General features: G+C 47.5%; 1 protein-coding gene across 2 annotated transcripts in view; it reads right to left on the reverse strand.

Moving 5' to 3' along the window:
- Positions 1 to 5,231: 5,231 nt before the first annotated feature.
- wdfy4 (WDFY family member 4) overlaps positions 5,232 to 19,276 on the reverse strand; it is a 292,745-nt gene continuing 278,700 nt past the window's right edge. For both annotated transcript variants that reach the window (XM_038782904.1, XM_038782905.1), the window contains 4 exons: positions 18,661 to 18,843; positions 14,901 to 14,970; positions 7,569 to 7,680; positions 5,232 to 6,020 (listed from right to left, as the gene is read on the reverse strand). In XM_038782904.1, coding sequence (XP_038638832.1) covers positions 5,954 to 6,020; positions 7,569 to 7,680; positions 14,901 to 14,970; positions 18,661 to 18,843 — 432 coding nt within the window. In that variant the 3' untranslated portion in view covers positions 5,232 to 5,953. The remainder of the gene's footprint in view (positions 6,021 to 7,568; positions 7,681 to 14,900; positions 14,971 to 18,660; positions 18,844 to 19,276) is intronic.

The following is a 19,276-nucleotide window of genomic DNA, read 5'->3' on the forward strand; positions in this document are numbered from 1 at the left end:
CAATCAGATACGCCCCTCTGTTCTTCCTAAATCACCAGGTTTTCTCTGCCACTGGAAATACAATCAGGGTTATCACCTTCTTTTTCTTATCTTCATCCATTGACCGACAAAGTGAAGGTGCTGCACCCTAGTGGCAGATTGCATTCTTGCAGTTGGCACTTATTCAATTTTTTTAGGAACCCTGTGCAGAATCAGCAGGAAAGTGTCGAGCACTCCTGTCTGCTGTTACTTTACTCCCTCCCGCACAATTGCTGGCTTGTTTATTTATTCCCGGCATCTCCTGTTCTTCCATTTGTTGCGCCCCCGCAGGATCTGCCAACGTCTTACTTTACTGTTTACCACCCTTCACTGGGGTAAGAAAAAAGAAAAAAGATAAATTGCCCTTAGTGTCCAAAATTTCCTTTAGTGTTGGGTGGGGTTACTGGGTTGTGGGGATAGGGTGTTGACCTTGGATAGGGTGCTCTTTCCAAGAGCCGGTGCAGACTCGATGGGCCTAATGGCCTCCTTCTGCACTGTAAATTCTATAAATAAAACTAAACTTCCAATAATAAGTTCTCGCCCAACGTACGGGGGCCTGCGAGAGTGGTTGGGCAATTCTCTTGCTCTCTCAACGTCAGTCATTCCCCCTGGGGTATGGCATGTTTTCAGAAAGGCAAGGAGTGGTTCAGAGGGGTCTGCACCCAAAGGGAGGGGGGCAGTAAACGGTCTTGTCAACAAGTGTACCGGTGAAACACTTAGCAGGAAAGGGATTGGATAGACGGACCCTCAACTTCACATGGGCAGATGTAACGTGAAAGGAATCAGCACAGAAATGAAAGTCAGACAATCTGATGAAGCAACCCATCCTCACGAGGAAAAGCTGACTATCTTAAGTTCATAGGACATGGGAACGGGAGTAGGCCACTCGGCCCCTCGAGCCAGCCTTGCCATTCAACCAGATCGTGGCCGATCTTCTATCTCAATACCATTTCCCTGCACAATCCCCAAATCGCTTGATAATTTTAACATCTTGGAATCTATTGATATCTGTCTTGAATATACTCAGTGATTGAGCCCCCATGTCCCTCTGGGGGAGAGAACTCCGAAGGTTCACCACCCTCTGAGTGAAGACACTCCTCCACATCTCACTTGGTGCCCCCTGGCTTTAGACGCCCTCCCGCCCCTCCCCGTGCTCCCCCACAGCCAGGGGAAACGTCCTTCCAGCATCTACCCAGCCGAGCCCAGTAAGAATTTTGAACTATTCAGTGCGTTCAATTCTCATTCTTCTAACTCTAACTCCCAGCTGTTCATACTCCTGAAACAGGACCTCGTTCCTGGCCCGACCTATGTTCCCTGCATTCCACTCCACATGTCACTTGGTCACCTAGAGACCCAGAGTAACGCTCTGGGGGAACCCAGTTCAAATCCCACCACTGCAGATGGTGAGATTTGAATTCAATAAAATCTGGAATGGCAGGAATCTTCCAAAAAACGAGGATTTGAGGAGGCTTAGACTTGATGCTGGCTGTTGGTCAGTCACGAGTACTGCTTTGATGTTTCCAGGCAGGAAGTTAAGCAGCAAGCTGACTTGCTTGGCTTAAAATGTAATATTTATCTTTCCAAAGGGACAGAAGCTTAATCCATGTAATGGTGCCGATTAATGAGTCAGTGACAGGTTAACAAAATGAAATGAAAAAATGAAAATCGCTTATTGTCACGAGTAGACTTCAATGAAATTACTGTGAAAAGCCCCTAGTCGCCACATTCCGGCGCCTGTCTGGGGAGGCTGCTTTATTTGCTTCCGGTTGTGTTATAGCCTGCCTGCTTACAATTGGCTGGGGACTAATGACAATCCCACAATCCTGTGGGAGTATGAGCTTCCCCAATGAGGGGGGGTGGAGAAATCATTAGCAGACTCCCTGCATAAATAGAGCTGGACAGTTTGGAAGCGGGGAGAGAGGAGTGAGCAGCAAGGGAAGTTGCTGCTGTTGTATATATATGTTATTGTAAATAAGGGGCCTCACGGTAGCATGGTGGTTAGCATCAATGCTTCACAGCTCCAGGGTCACAGGTTCGATTCCCGGCTGGGTCACTGTCTGTGTGGAGTCTGCATGTCCTCCCCGTGTGCGCGTGGGTTTCCTCCGGGTGCTCCGGTTTCCTCCCACAGTCCAAAGATGTGCAGGTTAGGTGGATTGGCCATGCTAAATTGCCCGTAGTGTAAGGTTAATAGGGGGATTGTTGGGTTACGGGTATACGGGTTACGTGGGTTTAAGTGGGGTGATCATTGTTCGGCACAACATCGAGGGCCGAAGGGCCTGTTCTGTGCTGTACTGTTCTATGTTCTATGTTCTAAATGTTATTTCTTTGTATCCTGAAAACTCGTGCTGGATTCTTCGTGGCCCTCACAAAAGGTTAAAATCCATTGTTCACGTTAGGAGTTAAATGATGTCTATTACTGCCTTTGCAGGTAGAACAAGCTCTTTGTTATAGTTTAGGCTGTGGAGAAAAGTTGTCTACTGATCCCTGATTTTGATGATGGTAATGTGCCCTCAGTGTGAGGTTCCACATGGATGTGGGTTGAACTTTTTTCCTGCAACTCCTGAAAGTTTCCAGAAACCGCTTTTTAATCATGTGACCGGTGGCAGCCGTCTTTTGGTCGACAAAAAAGGTTTGATCGAAACGGTTTATGATATTTTTCCATGTCTTATGGACATAAAAGCTGAACAAGGAGACTTAATTTAGCATTAACATGGGATAATGTTGTGTGGTTTATTAGGTTTTTCTGTATGCTCACAACATTCGGGGACCTCGCATGGCGGCTGCGGACTGGGTCCTGCAGTCAGGAGGGAGCCCTTCTGCAGGCAGTGGGGGCTTTGGCGGGATCTGGGGGCACTGGTGAGGGGTGGTCTGGGGATGGCGAGGGGTGATACAGGGGGGGCAGCTTTTGGCAGGCCGGGTCCGTGCGCCCAGCGCCATGTCACACGGCACTGCTACCACAGGCCACCACTGTGCCCATGCGTGGCCACGGACCCAGCAATATCCGCAAGTGCAGAGGGGCTTTACGCTGCCCGGTTACTAGCCCCCTACCAGAGGACCGGTGGGGGCGGTGCTGTTTTTTCTTGTATAAAACGCCACTGTTCCCACGGCGACGTCAGCACTTAGTCTGCAAATCGGAGGTTCCCGCCCAGTAGAAATCCTGTACAAACTGAAATGAAAGTCGGGCAGACCCTTAACGGGCATAGGACAAGTTCTCACTGAACTAGAGTGAGGATCTGGCAGAATGAAAGTTGAACAGGCCCTCCACAAAATGGAGGGAAAATTTGATAAGTTCTATACAAGCGAACTTCGTGTGGGAATGTGTGACTCGGGGAGGGGGGTGGGTGGGGGGCACTGTTTATAAATAAGGGGCCTCCCATTTAAGACACAGATGAGGAATAATTTCCTCTCAAGGAGGAAATTAGCCTTTGCAATTCTCTTCCTCAGAGAGCAACGGAGGCTGGGTCATTGACTCATGGCTGAGTTAGACAGATTTTTGACGCACTGGGGAACGTAGTTTTGTGGGAATCAGTCAGGAAAGTGGAGTTAAGGCCGCACTCAAATTAGCCGATGAATGACAGAGCAGGCTCGCTGGTAGTGGGTGGGGAGAGAGGTCAGGTGGCCTTCTCCTGCTCCAATTATTAAAAATATTAATTCATGGGATTATGCACGTCGTAGGCAGACCAGCATTTATCGCCCATCCCCATTTCTTATCATCTTAGAATGAGAATTTGACAGGCCTTTACCAAACCAGTGATAATTTGCAGGCCTATTACACATTATAATAAATCGGTCGATCCCTTTGTGGCACACACAAAAATTAGGGGGAGCAGAATGAGGGCAGATCCCTTAATAAAAATAGCGAATCAGATGACCCATTAAAAAACACAAGTGGAATGGGCCTTTTCACTAAAAACATGTGCTAATAATTTTCATTCTATTCTGAAACGAAGAGGAATGATACATTTGGCCATGTTTTGTAACGCTAAACTGTGAGGGGTTAATGTACAGCCATAATTGAAAACGCACCAGAGAAATGTTATGCTCTCCGAAACCACAAATATGCAAAAAAAAAGAACAAAGCTAATTTGTGTCCGCAATCGCGTCCTGAATCTCCATACTTTATTTGATCATCTGTATTTACATGGTTACAGACAGCGGAATTCAATTGAGGTCCAAACACTGGATGCGATCTCCCTGTGGCAATGGAAGACCAACACTCGTCGAAGAGATGTCAAATCAAATATCTTTTGGATGGTTTTCTTTCTACTAATAGGTAACGTGTCGGAAGGATAGGTTGAATCCACTGTGACATACCGTAGTCCCAAATTCTCACTGTCCCACTGTACTAATTGGAAAGGAAATTTAAAGAAAAGCACTTTAACCTATTCAGCTGGTCGCCAAATTGCAATCCTATTTTCAAATATCTAGCTGTTCCTCTTGGTCAGAAAAAAAACCTCTCCTCTGAATAGTTGCCCTTCATGCCCCCATATCCGTCCGGTACTATCATTAGAACATCGTACCAGCCCGTACCAGCCTCCCCGAACAGGCGCCGGAATGTGGCGACTAGGGGATTTTCACATTAACTTCATTTGAAGCCTACTTGTGACAATAAGCGATTTTCATTTTCATTTCATTTCATTTCATCTGTTGTTCTGGTGAATCAGGAACTTTATTACATAATCTGTGGGCCCGTACTGCCTTTTGACATGAATGCCTGAAGGACACAGTTCAACCCTGCTGATCTTCAGATCCCAGCAGGCTGCTGGCACAAGGGTCTCTGCAGGCCACATCCCAAAACAGCTCAAGGAAAAATGGAATTAGCGCCGACACCTCATGTTGGAGGGATCGCCACTGCCTTAAAGACTTAAAAGGATTTTCTCACTCTCCAGGGAGTCTGTGTGGAGTTTGCACGTTCTCCCCGTGTCTGCGGGGGTTTTCTGCAGGTGTTCCTGTTTCCTCCCGCAGTCCAAAGGTCAGATAGATCAGCCATGCTAAATTTCCCCTTGGTGTCCAAAGGTTAGGTGGGGTTACAGGGATATGGGGGGGGGGGGGGGGGGGGGGGAGTGGGCCTAGGTAAGGTGCTCTTTCAGAGGGTCAGTGCAGACTCAATGGGCCAAATGGCCTCTTTCTGCACTGTGGGGATTCTATTCCAGATTGGCAGCCGTCCCGGCAAATGCTTGAGTTTGACAATACAATTAAGTGTGACGTTTAAATTGGAGCAAGCAAGTTTTAATTGATACTTTGTATCAATTGATCAAATGTTACTTTTTCTTAAACTTTTGTCTTTGATCCCCATACATTTATAATGCAGTACACTGAGCAGCACAGCTCCAGGAGGTAATATCAGTCTCAATGAACCTTGTCCCTGTTAAGCTCCAAGATCCAATATGCTTGTGCGTACATCCAATTAGATGGAGGTCGACCAACATGCACCACATTGTTCCAAGAACAGGTTCCCACCTGTTCGCTTGTTCACAGGACAGGACCATTGTTGGTGAGTTTAGTTGATGACAGTTTTGACGTCACATCAAGGGGATGCCACAGAACTCCACAGTCAAGTCAGGAATTCTCAACAACGTGTTCTCTACCTTACATGGTGGAAAAGTACAATCTGCAAAGTGGTGAGCTCTGATATCTGTGAATTTGTGTAAATGCAACATGTTCCAATGCATAAAGTCATCACTTCCAATAAAATGTCAATAAACCCCAGTGCTTAGAAATGATAGTTTCAATCAAATTCTTCCACTGTACAATTGCCAAAACTTTGCATCTGGGCCAGTTCAAGTGAACATGTTACTCCAAATGTATGCCAATACAATCGCACAGCAGGAAACTCTCTGAGTAGGTGCTTCTTCAGCCAATATATTCTTCACTGGAGGCCGTTTTCGCCTCTATGGAATCCATCACCATCGATCTCCTCGCTGCAGATATCATTTCAGCCTTCAACAGACCAACAGTAGAGTCTGCCCCATGAATCACCCACAAATAGCTTTGCATGATTCCTGTGAAGGAAGACGTCAGAGGCTATGAACAATATCTGAACACATCAAGTTGAATGATGGCACAAAGGCCTCCTTTATCTTCACTTGAAGCAACAATGCGCAAGCTAAGGTCTGTGAGATATTCCCAGCTCCAGCTTATTCCAACAAATCAGTGACCCCCCAAGAAATTATCCCTCCCACGGTAAGCTTATTTAAATCTCAGCTATTTTTCCGTTTAGACTTCCCATTCTACATGGTTCCTGCTGCAGAGCTGTTCAAAATAAGGAGCGAGTTCAAGACAAGCTCCGGTCATTGGGAGACCACAGAAATTCATCGATGGGATGTGGGCATTGCTGGCATTCATTGCCCATCCCTGAAGGCATTTGAGGGTCAACCACATTGCTGTGGGTCTGAAGTCACATGCGGGCCAGACCAGGTAAGGATGGTAGATCTCCTTCCCTAAAGGACAGTTGTGAACCTGATGGGTTTTCACAACAATCGCCAATGGTTTCATGGTCGCCATTTTCAAATTTCGCCGTCTGCCATGGCGGGATTTGAACCCGCGATCCCCAGAGCATTTCCCTGGGCACTGGATTACTAGCCCAGTGACAATACCACTGTGCCACTGACTCTCCTAAGCGGAGTGGAATGAGAAGAACTCGTCCATCACTTGTGACCCTTAAACCCAATGCAGGGAAGGCAAGATCAGCCGCCATTTTAATTTGAGCACAACTTGTACAACTGAATAAAGGCATTCTAATCCGGTTTGCTACCCAGCTGTCTGAGTGTGAACTGCTGAATTACCCTGCTCTTCCCCCCCCCCCTCCCTGTGAGGCAGCAGTGCTAACCACTGTGCCGCCGTGCCCTTACATGAGGAACAATGAAATACTGTGCACACGCATAGAACATAGAACAGTACAGCACAGAACAGGCCCTTCGGCCCTCGATGTTGTGCCGAGCCATGATCAACCTACTCAAACCCACGTATCCACCCTATACCCGTAACCCAACAACTCCCCCCCCTTAACCTTACTATTAGGACACTACGGGCAATTTAGCATGGCCAATCCACCTAACCCGCACATCTTTGGACTGTGGGAGGAAACCGGAGCACCCGGAGGAAACCCACGCACACACGGGAGGACGTGCAAACTCCGCACAGACAGTGACCCAGCCGGGAATCAAACCTGGGACCCTGGAGCTGTGAAGCATTTGTGCTAACCACCATGCTACCGTGCTGCCCTTTAATGCATGACTTGACTTTTTGAATTGATGCTGGCTGCATGTACAATTCTCAACTTCAATAGGCTTCGATGATGGGAACCAACTGAGGAGACACAGATTGCAGTGTTCTGAGCAAAGTTCGGCTTCACTTGGAAAGAACATTATTTTTGGGTTTCTCTTCCCAGCAGCTTTCAAAGTGACGATAAACGTTCCCACTAATTGTAAACAGGACAAGGAATGCAGAACTGACAGAACTTGTGTTCAGCCCCCGAGGTTGCTGTGTGGTTGCGATCTCCGGTCCTGCGATGCACCCTGTGACGTGCTCAGCGGAGGAACAACTCTTACCTCGAGATGGCCAGTGCCGTAACTGCAGGCATCCTCTTCCTCTGCTTCCCCGGGAGCGTGCTGTTTCTGCTCAGCTCTCGACAGAGAACAAGGTGTCGTCCCCATCTGTAACCTGCGGTGGAGGAATATTAAAAGCCACGGTCATTACTTCAGGGAAATATGCCAGTCGAGTAGATGTCTCTTTCTTTTTCTAAAATGGCAACAAGGCAGTGCTCGCAGTAAACATCCAGGGTTAATCTCTGCCTGTCCGGTAATGTGAGGGGATGTCCCAATTTAATTAAATTTTAATCGTGATGTTCAGCGAAGCTGAGTTCTAATCAGGAATTCAGATTTGTGCGTTATTAAATGCCTTCCAACTTGCACGGTTAGGTCAGCAGTGACTCATCCTGGGTTCTGTGTGCCCGACAACTCTCTGCTGTTGATCGGCAGGGCTAAACAAACAAAAGCAGTCAGTTCAATAGTACCAGCCAGAGCAGCTATTTTCCTGTTTTGAGCTCCAACTCTGCTAGAAAGTCCGTGATGATAATTGAGGCCGTAATTACTTGCAACAATGGGAAAATTACTATTTAATTCCCAACCACATAGCATTGTGCAAGGTATTTAAAGCCTATAATTACCACTTATTAGCAAAAGGAAAGACTAAGGTTTGCAGACGTGGCGATCCAATATGCGATTGTCACCATTTGCCAAAGTCCACTGTTTGTGAATTTTAACCAAACGGATTTAGATTTTGAATTTTATATTATTTCTCAAGTGCCATCTCTTTTTTTTCACGTTCTCTCCCCTCCAACATGCAGCATCTCTCGACCAATAAAACAGCGGGGCAAATTCCCCAACAGGCCCTTGCCGATGCTGCTCCTGGGCGAGATCTCAGAGGGTCAACCGACTGCCTGCTATTCCGTCTTCTGTTATGGAAAAGTGCCCGGATCACCCTTGGCTGGGCAAATACCCACGATCATGTGCTACCGGGGAACTACGCACCCTGGCTTGCTCTGTTGATGAACTGTTTTCCAGCTCACCCGTGCCTGGACTATTTAGCATCTACCGGGGTGGGGTCCGAGCCTGGAAGCATTGTGGTTACCAGGTTAGTGACCTATGCCACGAGGCCGTAGGAGGTGAACCCTGGGGTCAGGCTTGTGGTGATATGCATCACTGTAAATACACTAAGACTAAGTAAACACTAGAGGGAGCACCAGAGACGTCATGACATGCAGACATACAGCTAATGAACACATAGAATAGGACACAACCAATAGGCAGTCAAGACACCCAGAGGTGACACTACCACAAGGGGGCATTACACAACCCATATAAAAGGACAGGGCACACAAGCTCTTTCCATAGGCGTCACTTAGAGTGTAGGACAGGGGCAGATCAGAAGCATCACACCCACCACATGGCTTAGAGCAGACTGGTTAGTTAGACTGAGTTACTATAGCAAGAAGCATGGTGGTTAGCATCAATGCTTCACAGCTCCAGGGTCCCAGGTTCGATTCTCGGCTGGGTCACTGTCTGTGCGGAGTCTGCACGTCCTCCCCGTGTGTGCGTGGGTTTCCTCCGGGTGCTCCGGTTTCCTCCCACAGTCCAAAGATGTGCGGGTCAGGTGGATTGGCCATGCTAAATTGCCCGTAGTGTAAGGTTAATGGGGGGATTGTTGGGTTATGGGTATAAGGGTTACGTGGGTTTAAGTAGGGTGATCATTGTTCGGCACAACATCGAGGGCCGAAGGGCCTGTTCTGTGCTGTACTGTTCTATGTTCTATTAGCAGGAGAGTCAAACTCATAGAGAACTGTGCTAACGGTTCAATAAATCACGTTGAACATACTTCAAAGTATCTTTTGGTCAAAGTTGCATCGAGTTGCAGCCTGTGTTATCCCAGAGTACATAACACAACAAGGCTGACGAAGCAGTAAGCACGTGTTTTTTTTTTGCTCTGATCTCCATTGAGTTAACCAGTCTGTTTGCCCAGCAGCCTCAAGTCAGGATTCCCACTTCTGATTGCTATCCCTATGGCTTCTTGGATACTAAGGGACTGAAAAAATATGGGCAAGACGCGGGAAGGTGAAGTTGAAACGGATCAGACATGATCTCGTTGAACGGGGAAAGGGCCAAATGGCCTTCTTCAGCTTCTATTTCCCATGTGCTGCTGGAAAGCATTTGCATTTCAATATCGAGTGAGAACAGCTTTGGTGACGCCCCTTGTAGTTGAACATTCTGCTGATGCGCCATGTTTAGTTTCACACGTGGAAAGCAATCAGGGAGAAGGAGGACTGGGGGGGCTGTTCTAAGATGTTGAAAGGTACCCACACATGTCTTGCTACCCATTGAAAAGGATAAGGGGAGGGAGAGAAAATAGGAGGGTTGCAGTGTTGGGGGGGGCTTTAAGTTTCGAAGAATGCACGCCAAGCAACACTTTGCGAGTGCCCGTCACTCTTTATATCAGGACACTGGAAGTGTCGCGACCACCATCTAGAAACAGACCAGACAATTTGAAGCCTTTATAAAACCGATGTCCGCTTCCACAATAGATGTGATTCAGGAAGAAGCAGGAACACGAGGCAGGTCCGAGAGGTTTAATGGGCCGTCAGGTAAATGTGAAGCCGCCATAGTCCCAGATGACCATGCTTTCCCCTGTGAGCTGTGCAGTCGGTGTGACCAGTATCCTGAGGACGGAACGGTAGCACAGTGGTTAGCACTGTTGCTTCCCAGCGCCAGGGTCCCAGGATCGATTCCCGGCTTGGGTCACTGGCTGTGCAGAGTCTGCACGTTCTCCCCATGTCGACGTTGATGTGTTAGGCGGATTGGTTCGACGTTGACTGCAACTGGATGCAGGGAAGCTAGAAACAAATGTCTGACACCGGAGATGATCCAACACTGTTTTATTTAACTATGAACGGCTGTACATGTTCATCTGTGGGTTGACATTCTACTAATCCTACTGACGACCTCTTACTGGTTCGACCAGACTTACTAGCTACCACATGGCAATAATGTCCACTGACTTGTGCACTCTGACTGTCTCAGTGTCTGGGTCCCGAAAAGAGCGGGAGTCTTAATGCCCTGTGAACTTTATAGTGGTGGTGTCCTGTCTGGTGATTGGTTGTTCTGTGTTGTGTGTTCATTGGTCATCCTATGTGTCAATCACTGCCTGTCTGCATCTCATTATATATATGAGTGGATATTATGACAGATGTGGGTTTCCTCCGGGTGCTCCAGTTTCCTCCCGCAAGTCCTGAAAGACGTGCTTGTGAGGTGAATTGGACATTCTGAATTCTCCCTCCGTGTATCCGAACAGACGCCGGAGTTTGGCGATGAGGGGATTTTCACAGTAGCTTCAATGCAGTGTTAATGTAAGCCGACTTGTGACTAATAAAGATTATTATTAGATTCCAGAACTGCACACAATACTCTAGCTGTGGCCTAACTAACGTTTTATACATACAGTTTCAGCATAACCTCCTGCTCTTAAACTCTATGCCATGGCTAATAAAGGCAAGTATACCATATGCCTTCTTAACCGCTGCATCTACCTGTCCTGCTACTTTAAGGGACCAGCTTGCATGCACACCAAGGTTCCTCTGATCCTCGGTGCGTCCGAGGGCCCTGCTGTTTATCATGTCTTCCCTTGCCTTGTTTGTCCTAATTTACTGTAGGCCAGAATGTTATTCATGGAAATAAATGTTCTAATCTGCATTGGCGTGAATCAATATTATCAGCTTTCACCGTCTCGTAAGGGAACCTGTTCCACATATGGGACACTCGATCACTGAAATGTTCAGTCGATTAGTTCTGCCGTTCATCCTCTTGAAAGTCAGGCTGTTTCCTCTGGTTCTAATGTTTGGTACAAGGTGAGACAGCTTGTCCTAGGTCTGTATCACCTGGTGAGGCCCAATTATCGGTAGAAAGACCTCCCGCTCTACGATTGTAGTTCGCTGTGTCTCCAACCAGAGGCAGATTCTACCTATAGATACTGACCCCAATAATCTGACAATAGACAATATGTCTTCAGCCCATTCCCAGTGAAGCTCTGTGCTATTTGTGCGATTTTCCCCAGACACACTTCCATTCAGTCACTCCTTATTTATAATTGATGAGTCTTCCTACAGTGCTCTTTCAATTGATCAACTAATGCTGTAACCCGAAATGAATATATAGATTTTTATGCTGTAATTCGCTATTTATTCTTGAAACACAATTAACTTCCCCAGGGCTGATCGATGGGATTTGCTAAGGCAGCTGAACATCAGGCTCAAATTTAACTTTGTAGGTTCGGCTTGGGGTCAGTAAGCTTTTTGCTTTCCACTCGTAAGCGTTCAGGGCCTGTTTGTTGGCACCGGCAGAGCCAGCTGGCAGGTTGATTGGTGGAGGGCGGAGCCCGGGGGGGGGGGGGGGGGGGGAGGGGCTGTGGAGGGCATCGCGGCTGAGGCTGTCACGACCTTCGTACCCCAACACGTTACGGAGGACAGTGTGACATTATGGGGAATGTTCAGAATGCAAAAGAGTTAATGTCATATCATAATTAACCACTAGATGGAGCTAGATGCAGGACTATATAAAGCACTGACTCACAGGCTTTTGGGAGAAGGCTGGAGAGGAGAGCATTGGCGTGAGGGAGAGAGATCAGAGTCCAGTTATAGATAGAGTGTGGAGACTAGTGTTAGTTGAGTGTAAATTGTAAATCCACAATTATTGATTAATCTGCATGCTAGATTATTGTTTACTATAGGAGTAAGTGGCCGAACTTTAATAAGTAGTGTAAGTAAATGTTAGCTTTGTTAATGAACTTAGCTTCCGTGGTCTTTGTGAACACTACAACATCCATCCTGATAACAGAATCACGAAGAACACCACAGACAGTGTATGTAGTTTGGGGATGGGATGTGTCTGGAGGGTAGGGGCAGGGCACACAATCACCATCCAATCTAATTGAGGTGTAGAAGATGAGAAAAGGTATTGACAAAAGTAGACGTAGAGCAGATGTCTTCCTCGTGTGAGACAATCTAAAACGAGAGGTCATAGTTTAAGGATAAGGGGTAACAGATTGAAAACAGAGATGAGGAGAATTATTTCTCTCAAAGGGTTGTGAATGTGAGGAATTCACTTCCCCCAGAGTGTGGTGGATGCCGGGACATTGTGCAAATTTGAGGGGATAGACAGATTTTGAATTGGTAATGGGTTGAAGGGTTATGGAGAACGGGCAGGAAAGTGGAGTTGAGGCCGAGAGGAGATCAGCCATGACCGTATTGATGACGGAGCGGGCTCGAGGGGCTGAATGGCCCACTCCAGCTCCTAGTTCTTTTGTTGCCCTTAACCTTAAAGGCATGTGGTCGCTAATGAAGACCAGCAGAGATCAGGGAAAAATTTGACATATGCTGATCCAATCACACCATATCAATTTGAAAGAGCACTGTCGGAAGACTCAGCAATTATAAATAAGTGACTGAATTGGAAGTGGGTCAGGGGAAAATCGTACAAATACACAGAACTTCACTGGGAGAGGGCTGAAGACATATTGTCTATGGTCAGATTATTGGGGTCAGTATCGATAGATAGAATCCATCTCTGGTTATAGACAGCACAAATTCACTATTCTTTGTTCCCAATTACAACATGGGAAATTGTTATTGACTGACCTCTACGCAGGAATAGTGATGCGTCAAGGTTGGGATTCCCAGTTTCAATGAAAGGCCCTTGATTCATTCTCCTAGGTGCTTTATTTGATTAGTCTTTGGACTATTTCCTGAGTCCTATCTCCCTACATGGCCTTGTTCATAGTGGTGGTCAGGTCTGAAGAACTGACTCACTCTGAAGTACAGGTTTTCTTACTTCCATTCAGTACTTTTCCTCACAGCCCAAAGAGAGGCCGAGGGAGTCTCGAGGAAGAGACCCAACCCTGACACTTGCCTCTGGATCCTATTGCTACCATTTCCCAGACTTCCCAAAGTCAACAAGCGACATTGCAGCAACTCACCAAGGCTCCTTCAATGGTGCCGACGGAAACCATGACCTCTACCATCTAGAAGGACCACTGTGTGTATGGTTCAAAAAGGCAGCTCACCACCACTCACTCACTATCCAATCTAATTGAGGTATATTAAATGATGGAAAGTATTGACAAAGTAGAGCGGACAGGTATGGGCAATAAATGATGACCTTGCCCACATTTCACACATCCTGAGCACAGGGACAAGAGTGAGAGAGAGAGAGAGAGGTTGAGAGGTGAGGTTTGGGGGGGAATATCACGTAGAGGCCTAGAGGGTGAAAGATTCGGACAGAAATGTTGGTGCAACAAGCACCCTCCTCTAGGTAAGCGTGCAAATGCCTTTTTCAAGAACGGCACGGTAGCACAATGGTTAGCACTGCTGCCTCACAGCGCCTGGGACCGGGATTCAATTCCAACCTTGGGTTACTATCTGTGTGGAGTTTTCACTTTCTCCACGAGTCTGCGTGGGTTTCCTCCGGGTGCTCCGGTTTCCTCTCACAGTCCAAAGGTGCACAGGTTAGGTGGATTGGCCGTGCTAAGTTGCTCTTTAATGTCCAAAGGCTCAGGTGGGGTTATAGTGATAGGGAAGGGGACTGGGCTCTGGTAGGGTGCTCTTTCAGAGGGTTGGTGCAGGCCCGATGGGTCGAATGGCCTCCTACTGCACTCCAGGGGTTCTATGATTCTAAGAATTTAGAAGACCATTAGGCACTGGGACTTCTAGCTTTGATCGCCAACAGCAACCAAGAGGCCGAGGGCAGCAGCCAGGCCTGTAACAATGCTCATTCCTCCACCCGGAATCTCTGGGGCGAGGCCATGAAGGGGACAAAGCTACATCAAGAATGAGCTAGGCCTTGCTAAACAGCCAGACCCACCAGGCTCAGGCACACAGCAGGCAAAAGGGAGAGGGAACAACATCATGGCAAGAAATCTCCACCAGAATTAAACTTTATAAAAAATACCCACAAAAATAATCTATGAATCGGGAGCGCTGGAGACGGAGTGTGCAGTGTTCAACAGTGTTCTTGAGACCTTCTGTGCCTAGCGGACACTGTAGGGTTTGCAGTGAAGATTGAATACTAGCAATATCCTGTTGTGATGTGGGTTTAATGACACCGCGCTGATGTCACAGGCAGCATTAAGCTATTCGGCGCAGCAACGTTGAACGCATTTATTCAGAAAACAGCAAAGGACGTTCAGTATGCAAAGGCCAGAATAAGTCTCTGCCGCCACGCAAACCATTGATTTATGTGCAGATTCCCCGGTCCTGCGTTATCCAGAGCAACATTCTCTGGAGGACTAGCTGCCTTCTACATTTCAATCAAAGAGGACACACGCTATTTAAACATTACCATTCTTGTCTAAGGCTGGTCCTCCGTCGTTCTTGCTGTCTTGCAATCTCGAATACTCCGTCCGCCATAGCTGTAAGTGGAAAATAAACCAGAATTTTGTCAACTTCTTAAGTGGTGCAAAAAAAAAAACCGAACAAACCCCACACTAGCTAACACAAGAAGGAACCGCAGTTGACATACGTTGTCATGCAGCAGTTCCAGTAGTTAATTCAGGAAATGTTTCTTCAGCCAGCCAGTGGATTTTTTTTTTAAATTCACTTTTCCGGGAGGTGGGCGTCGCTGGCTGAGCCCAAAATTTGTTGCCCCTTCCTAATTGCCCTTGAGAAGGTGGTGGTGAGCTGCCTCCTTGAACCGCTGCAGTCCATGTGGTGTAGGTACACCCACTGTGCTGTTAGGGAGGCACCCTAAAGTCGACGCATTCTTTAGTTTTAAAACGGCTGATATATTTCCAAGTCAGGGTGGTGAGTGACTTGGGCGGGGGGGGGGGGGGAACCTCCAGGCGGTGGGGATCCCAGGTATCTACTGCCCTTGTCTTTCTAGATGGTAGGGGTCATGGGTTTGGAACCTGCTGTCTAAGGCGCCTTGGTGAGTTCCGTTTTCTTAAATTTAGAGTACCCAATTCTTTTTTTATTCCAATTGAGGGGCAATTTAGCCTGAGCAATTAACCTACCCTACACATCTTTTTGGGTTGTGGGTCTGAGACCCATGCAGACATGGGGAGAATGTGCAAATTCCGCATGGACAGTGACCCGGGGCCGGAATCAAACATTGGCGAGTTCCTTCAGTGCATCTTGTGGATGGTACCCAAGGCTCTCGCTGTGCAGTGGTGAAGTGAGTGGTGGAAGGAGTGCCACTCAAGTGGGCCGCTTAGTGCTGGATGGTGTTGCACTTCTCGAGTGTTGTTGGAGTTGCGCTCGTCCGGGAAAGTGGGGAGTATTCCATCAGACCCCTGACTTGTTACCTTATAGGTCGTGGACAAGCTTTGGGGTGAATAACATTGATGCCCTGATGGGGAAGCTGGATACGTACATGAGGGAGAAAAGAACAGAGCTATATATTGCCAGTCAGATAAAGTTGGGTGAAATGAGATTTGTGTGCAGCATTAATACTGGCAGAGATCCGTTGGACCAAGTAGTCAATGTGCTGTGAGTTCATTGGGCATAATCAAAGGAGTGGTTGGAGGGACAAGGTCGAAAAGAAGAGAGGAGGTACGCTAAACCCTAAAGTTGACACATTCTTTAGTGTTAAAACATCTGAAGTTTGCCGAAGAACAGACAGGTGATACAGGGAGTCGCAAATGTTTTTGGGTCTCCAGAGGTCAGGGCAATAAGATGGTGAGGATTGATGGAAGGGGGAGAAAGAAACGTGCATCGCACTTTTCCCATTTCACCCCTTCTGCCCTCAAGGCCGAGGGAATGCGCCTGCCGACTTAAACCTGTTCCAAAAGCGGCTATCCTTTGGGGTAAGGTTCCAGATGGGCGCAACTAAAGCGGAACGTTCGGAGATGGACAGAACTTTATGTAAAGATATCTCTGCTTTCCAAGTCAGCTCTTCAATGCATGGACATTTTAAAATACTTTTAAAAAGTTTAACTGGAAGAAGGCAATTGTGCAGCAGTCCAATAAAGCTTGTGCTTCAGGTTGTGCTGTGTTTTCTGTGTAAGGTAAAACAATTCCAAATATTGTTCATTAAAGGATTATTAGAAACAAAATCCATTACCGATTTGTCAAATGCATTAGTAATATCACACATTTCAACTGTTGTTCTTATCATTTAACTTATACAAATGAGGTAGATGAATGCAACATGGGAAGCTAGCTGTGGGCTATAGGAGGATCACATGATGGCTGTTCAGCGCAAATTGGCCTTTTTCAAATGAAGAGGGTGTGCTCGACGTGATGATAGAAACTGCAAAGGGTATCATAGTGCCGAGGAACCCTGGCTTTTATCCCCTCCTGCCCCCTTCCCCAAGAGTTCAACTGCTTGTCTGGCTCAGCATAAGAACCTAACAGGTCTGTGGCAATCAGTGCCATTCTAAAGCTCGTAAATTGATAAATTCATCAGTTTTGGAGCAGAATTAGGCCACTCGGCCCATCGAGACTGCTCTGCCATTCTATCATGGCTGATCCGTTCCTCTCATTCCCATTCTCCTGCCTTCTCCCCGTAACCCCTGATCTTCATATTAATCAAGGCATCCCTTTATTGATCATGAACACCTTTTGTGCTTTGAGTGCTGTTACCTACAGTGCTACAGACCAAGAGCTGGATGGTGAAGTCAGCCAGAGTACTTCTTTCTTAGAACACATGAACTAGGAGCAGGAGTCGGCAACTTAGCCTCTCGAGCCTGCTCCACCATTCAATACGATCATGGATGATCTTATCCTCAACTCCATTGTCCTGCCCATTCTCCAGAACCCTTCAACCCATTACCAATTTAAAAATCTGTCTGATTCCTCCTCAAATTTACTCACTGTCCCAGCATCCACCGCACTCTGGGGTAGCAAATTCCACAGATTCACAACCCTTTGGGAGAAGTAGTTTCTCCTCAAATCTCTTTTAAATTTGCTACCCCTTGGCTACGTGATGAACCATCAATCGAACGTGAGACGAGTTGCTGTACAAAAGTTAGGCTTTAATAAGCTAGAAGTTAGCCCTGCGGTCGACTACAGTAAATGGCCGACAGCCGGGCATTCTGACTATTTATACCTCGGTATGGAGGCGTGGTTAACTCAGCCTCTCGACCAATCGGAGAGCCGTCACATGACTGGTCTCAACCAATCGGTCGAGAGGCACATGACCGACCAGGGCCAATGGTAAGCCGGTGTTCTGCACCAATGGCAGACAGCTATGCAAATCATACCACCACACTACGTTAACCCAGTGTTGAGCTCTGTGTGATGGGCATAGATTGGCAATGTGCGGGTGGAAGTACTTGTACCTGTGCCTGACCCTCGGGCTAGGAATTTACATTTCAGTGATCCTGACTCACACGCGGAGTGCTCATTAGAATTTCCTCTTGGCCAAGTTTTGCTGCTGTGACAGGAGCAATTGTAAATTATTACGCAGGTTACTTCTAATGAAAGGGCAGCAACTGGGCATTGGCATTGAGGGGCATGGGCACTGTTGGGTGGGAAACTCCGTCAGAGCCCTCAATCCTGACTGACGCCCAGCTCCTCTCCCTCTAGAGCAAGTGTGGGTGGACATAAAGTGGGGACAGGCTCCTTCTCTCGTCTGTGATTGTAATAATCTCCCCCCCAGGATCCACAGGGATGACCCGATTGATCTCCCTTCCATGAGCTCCCTCACTGAGGGGCAGAGGCTCAAAAACGGGGCTTGTTGAATCAGGATAGATTGGAACCGGCATCTCAGGATGGTCCTGGCTGGGACTGGATGTTCTGCTCACCACGTTGCTGCTTTGTATTTCTTTAACTAAATAAATCTTTGTTTCAAGCCTTCTCAGGACTCCTGTGAGTATTATCATGATGCTTTTGGTTACCTAATTTCTTGTCAGCCCACACATACAGAGTCATTTGGACAAGGAACCATCAATCCACCTAGAGAAAACCAGTTTACTTCAGGAGAGGAGGAAAGATGGGAAGCTCCGATTTTCACCAAAGACTATCACAGGAGGGAATGATGTGATAATCAGTGCACAGGACGCTGGCTTGCTTGACCACCCCCCCCCCCCCCCCCCCACCGTCACGATGCCATGCCGACCAAAAAGGGTGCCAGTGCTTTACCTGCTGGTGGCGACACTTACCCGTACAACGCCGTCGGCGCATCCTGTCACGACGACATTGCGCGAGTCCCATTCGTGCATCTCAGTGAAGCAGCAGCACAGAATCTCCTCCGTCATCTCGGAGGATGTGTTGATGCTCGCAATCGGTCGGCCGTTGATTGTCCACAGGTGCAGGTGTGTCCCTGCACAGGAGGCGATGTCACCCTGTCGTGTCAGAACAAAGATCGGTCAGCTGACTGTGCATGGCAGCGGGCAGGAGCATCATCCTGGCCTTCTGAAACCCTTCTCCTTCCATCCCGACTCTTGTTGCAGTACAGCCCCATCAGCAACGACATTCCTCCCAGCATCGCCCCCCCCCAACCCCCCAGACCTGAGGCCGAATGGCTTCCCTCTGAGCATGAACTCGAACCAGTGAAGTTTGTCCATCAAGAGAAATTTAAGGAGATTTGTTAGATGTGCACAAACGTTTTAAGAGACTTTGGTCGGGTAAATGAGGAGTAAATTTTGCACAGTAAGTGTGGTGATTGTAGATCTGAGTAGATGCAATACAACTGAGCAAGCACTAGAGGGAGCACGGGAGAGCTATAAATACACAGGGACAGGAAGTGAGCACACACTTCACGGAAGGCAGAACTCG

The sequence above is a fragment of the Scyliorhinus canicula genome, chromosome 22 (assembly GCF_902713615.1).
Source record: "Scyliorhinus canicula chromosome 22, sScyCan1.1, whole genome shotgun sequence".
Classification (NCBI taxonomy): domain Eukaryota; kingdom Metazoa; phylum Chordata; class Chondrichthyes; order Carcharhiniformes; family Scyliorhinidae; genus Scyliorhinus; species Scyliorhinus canicula.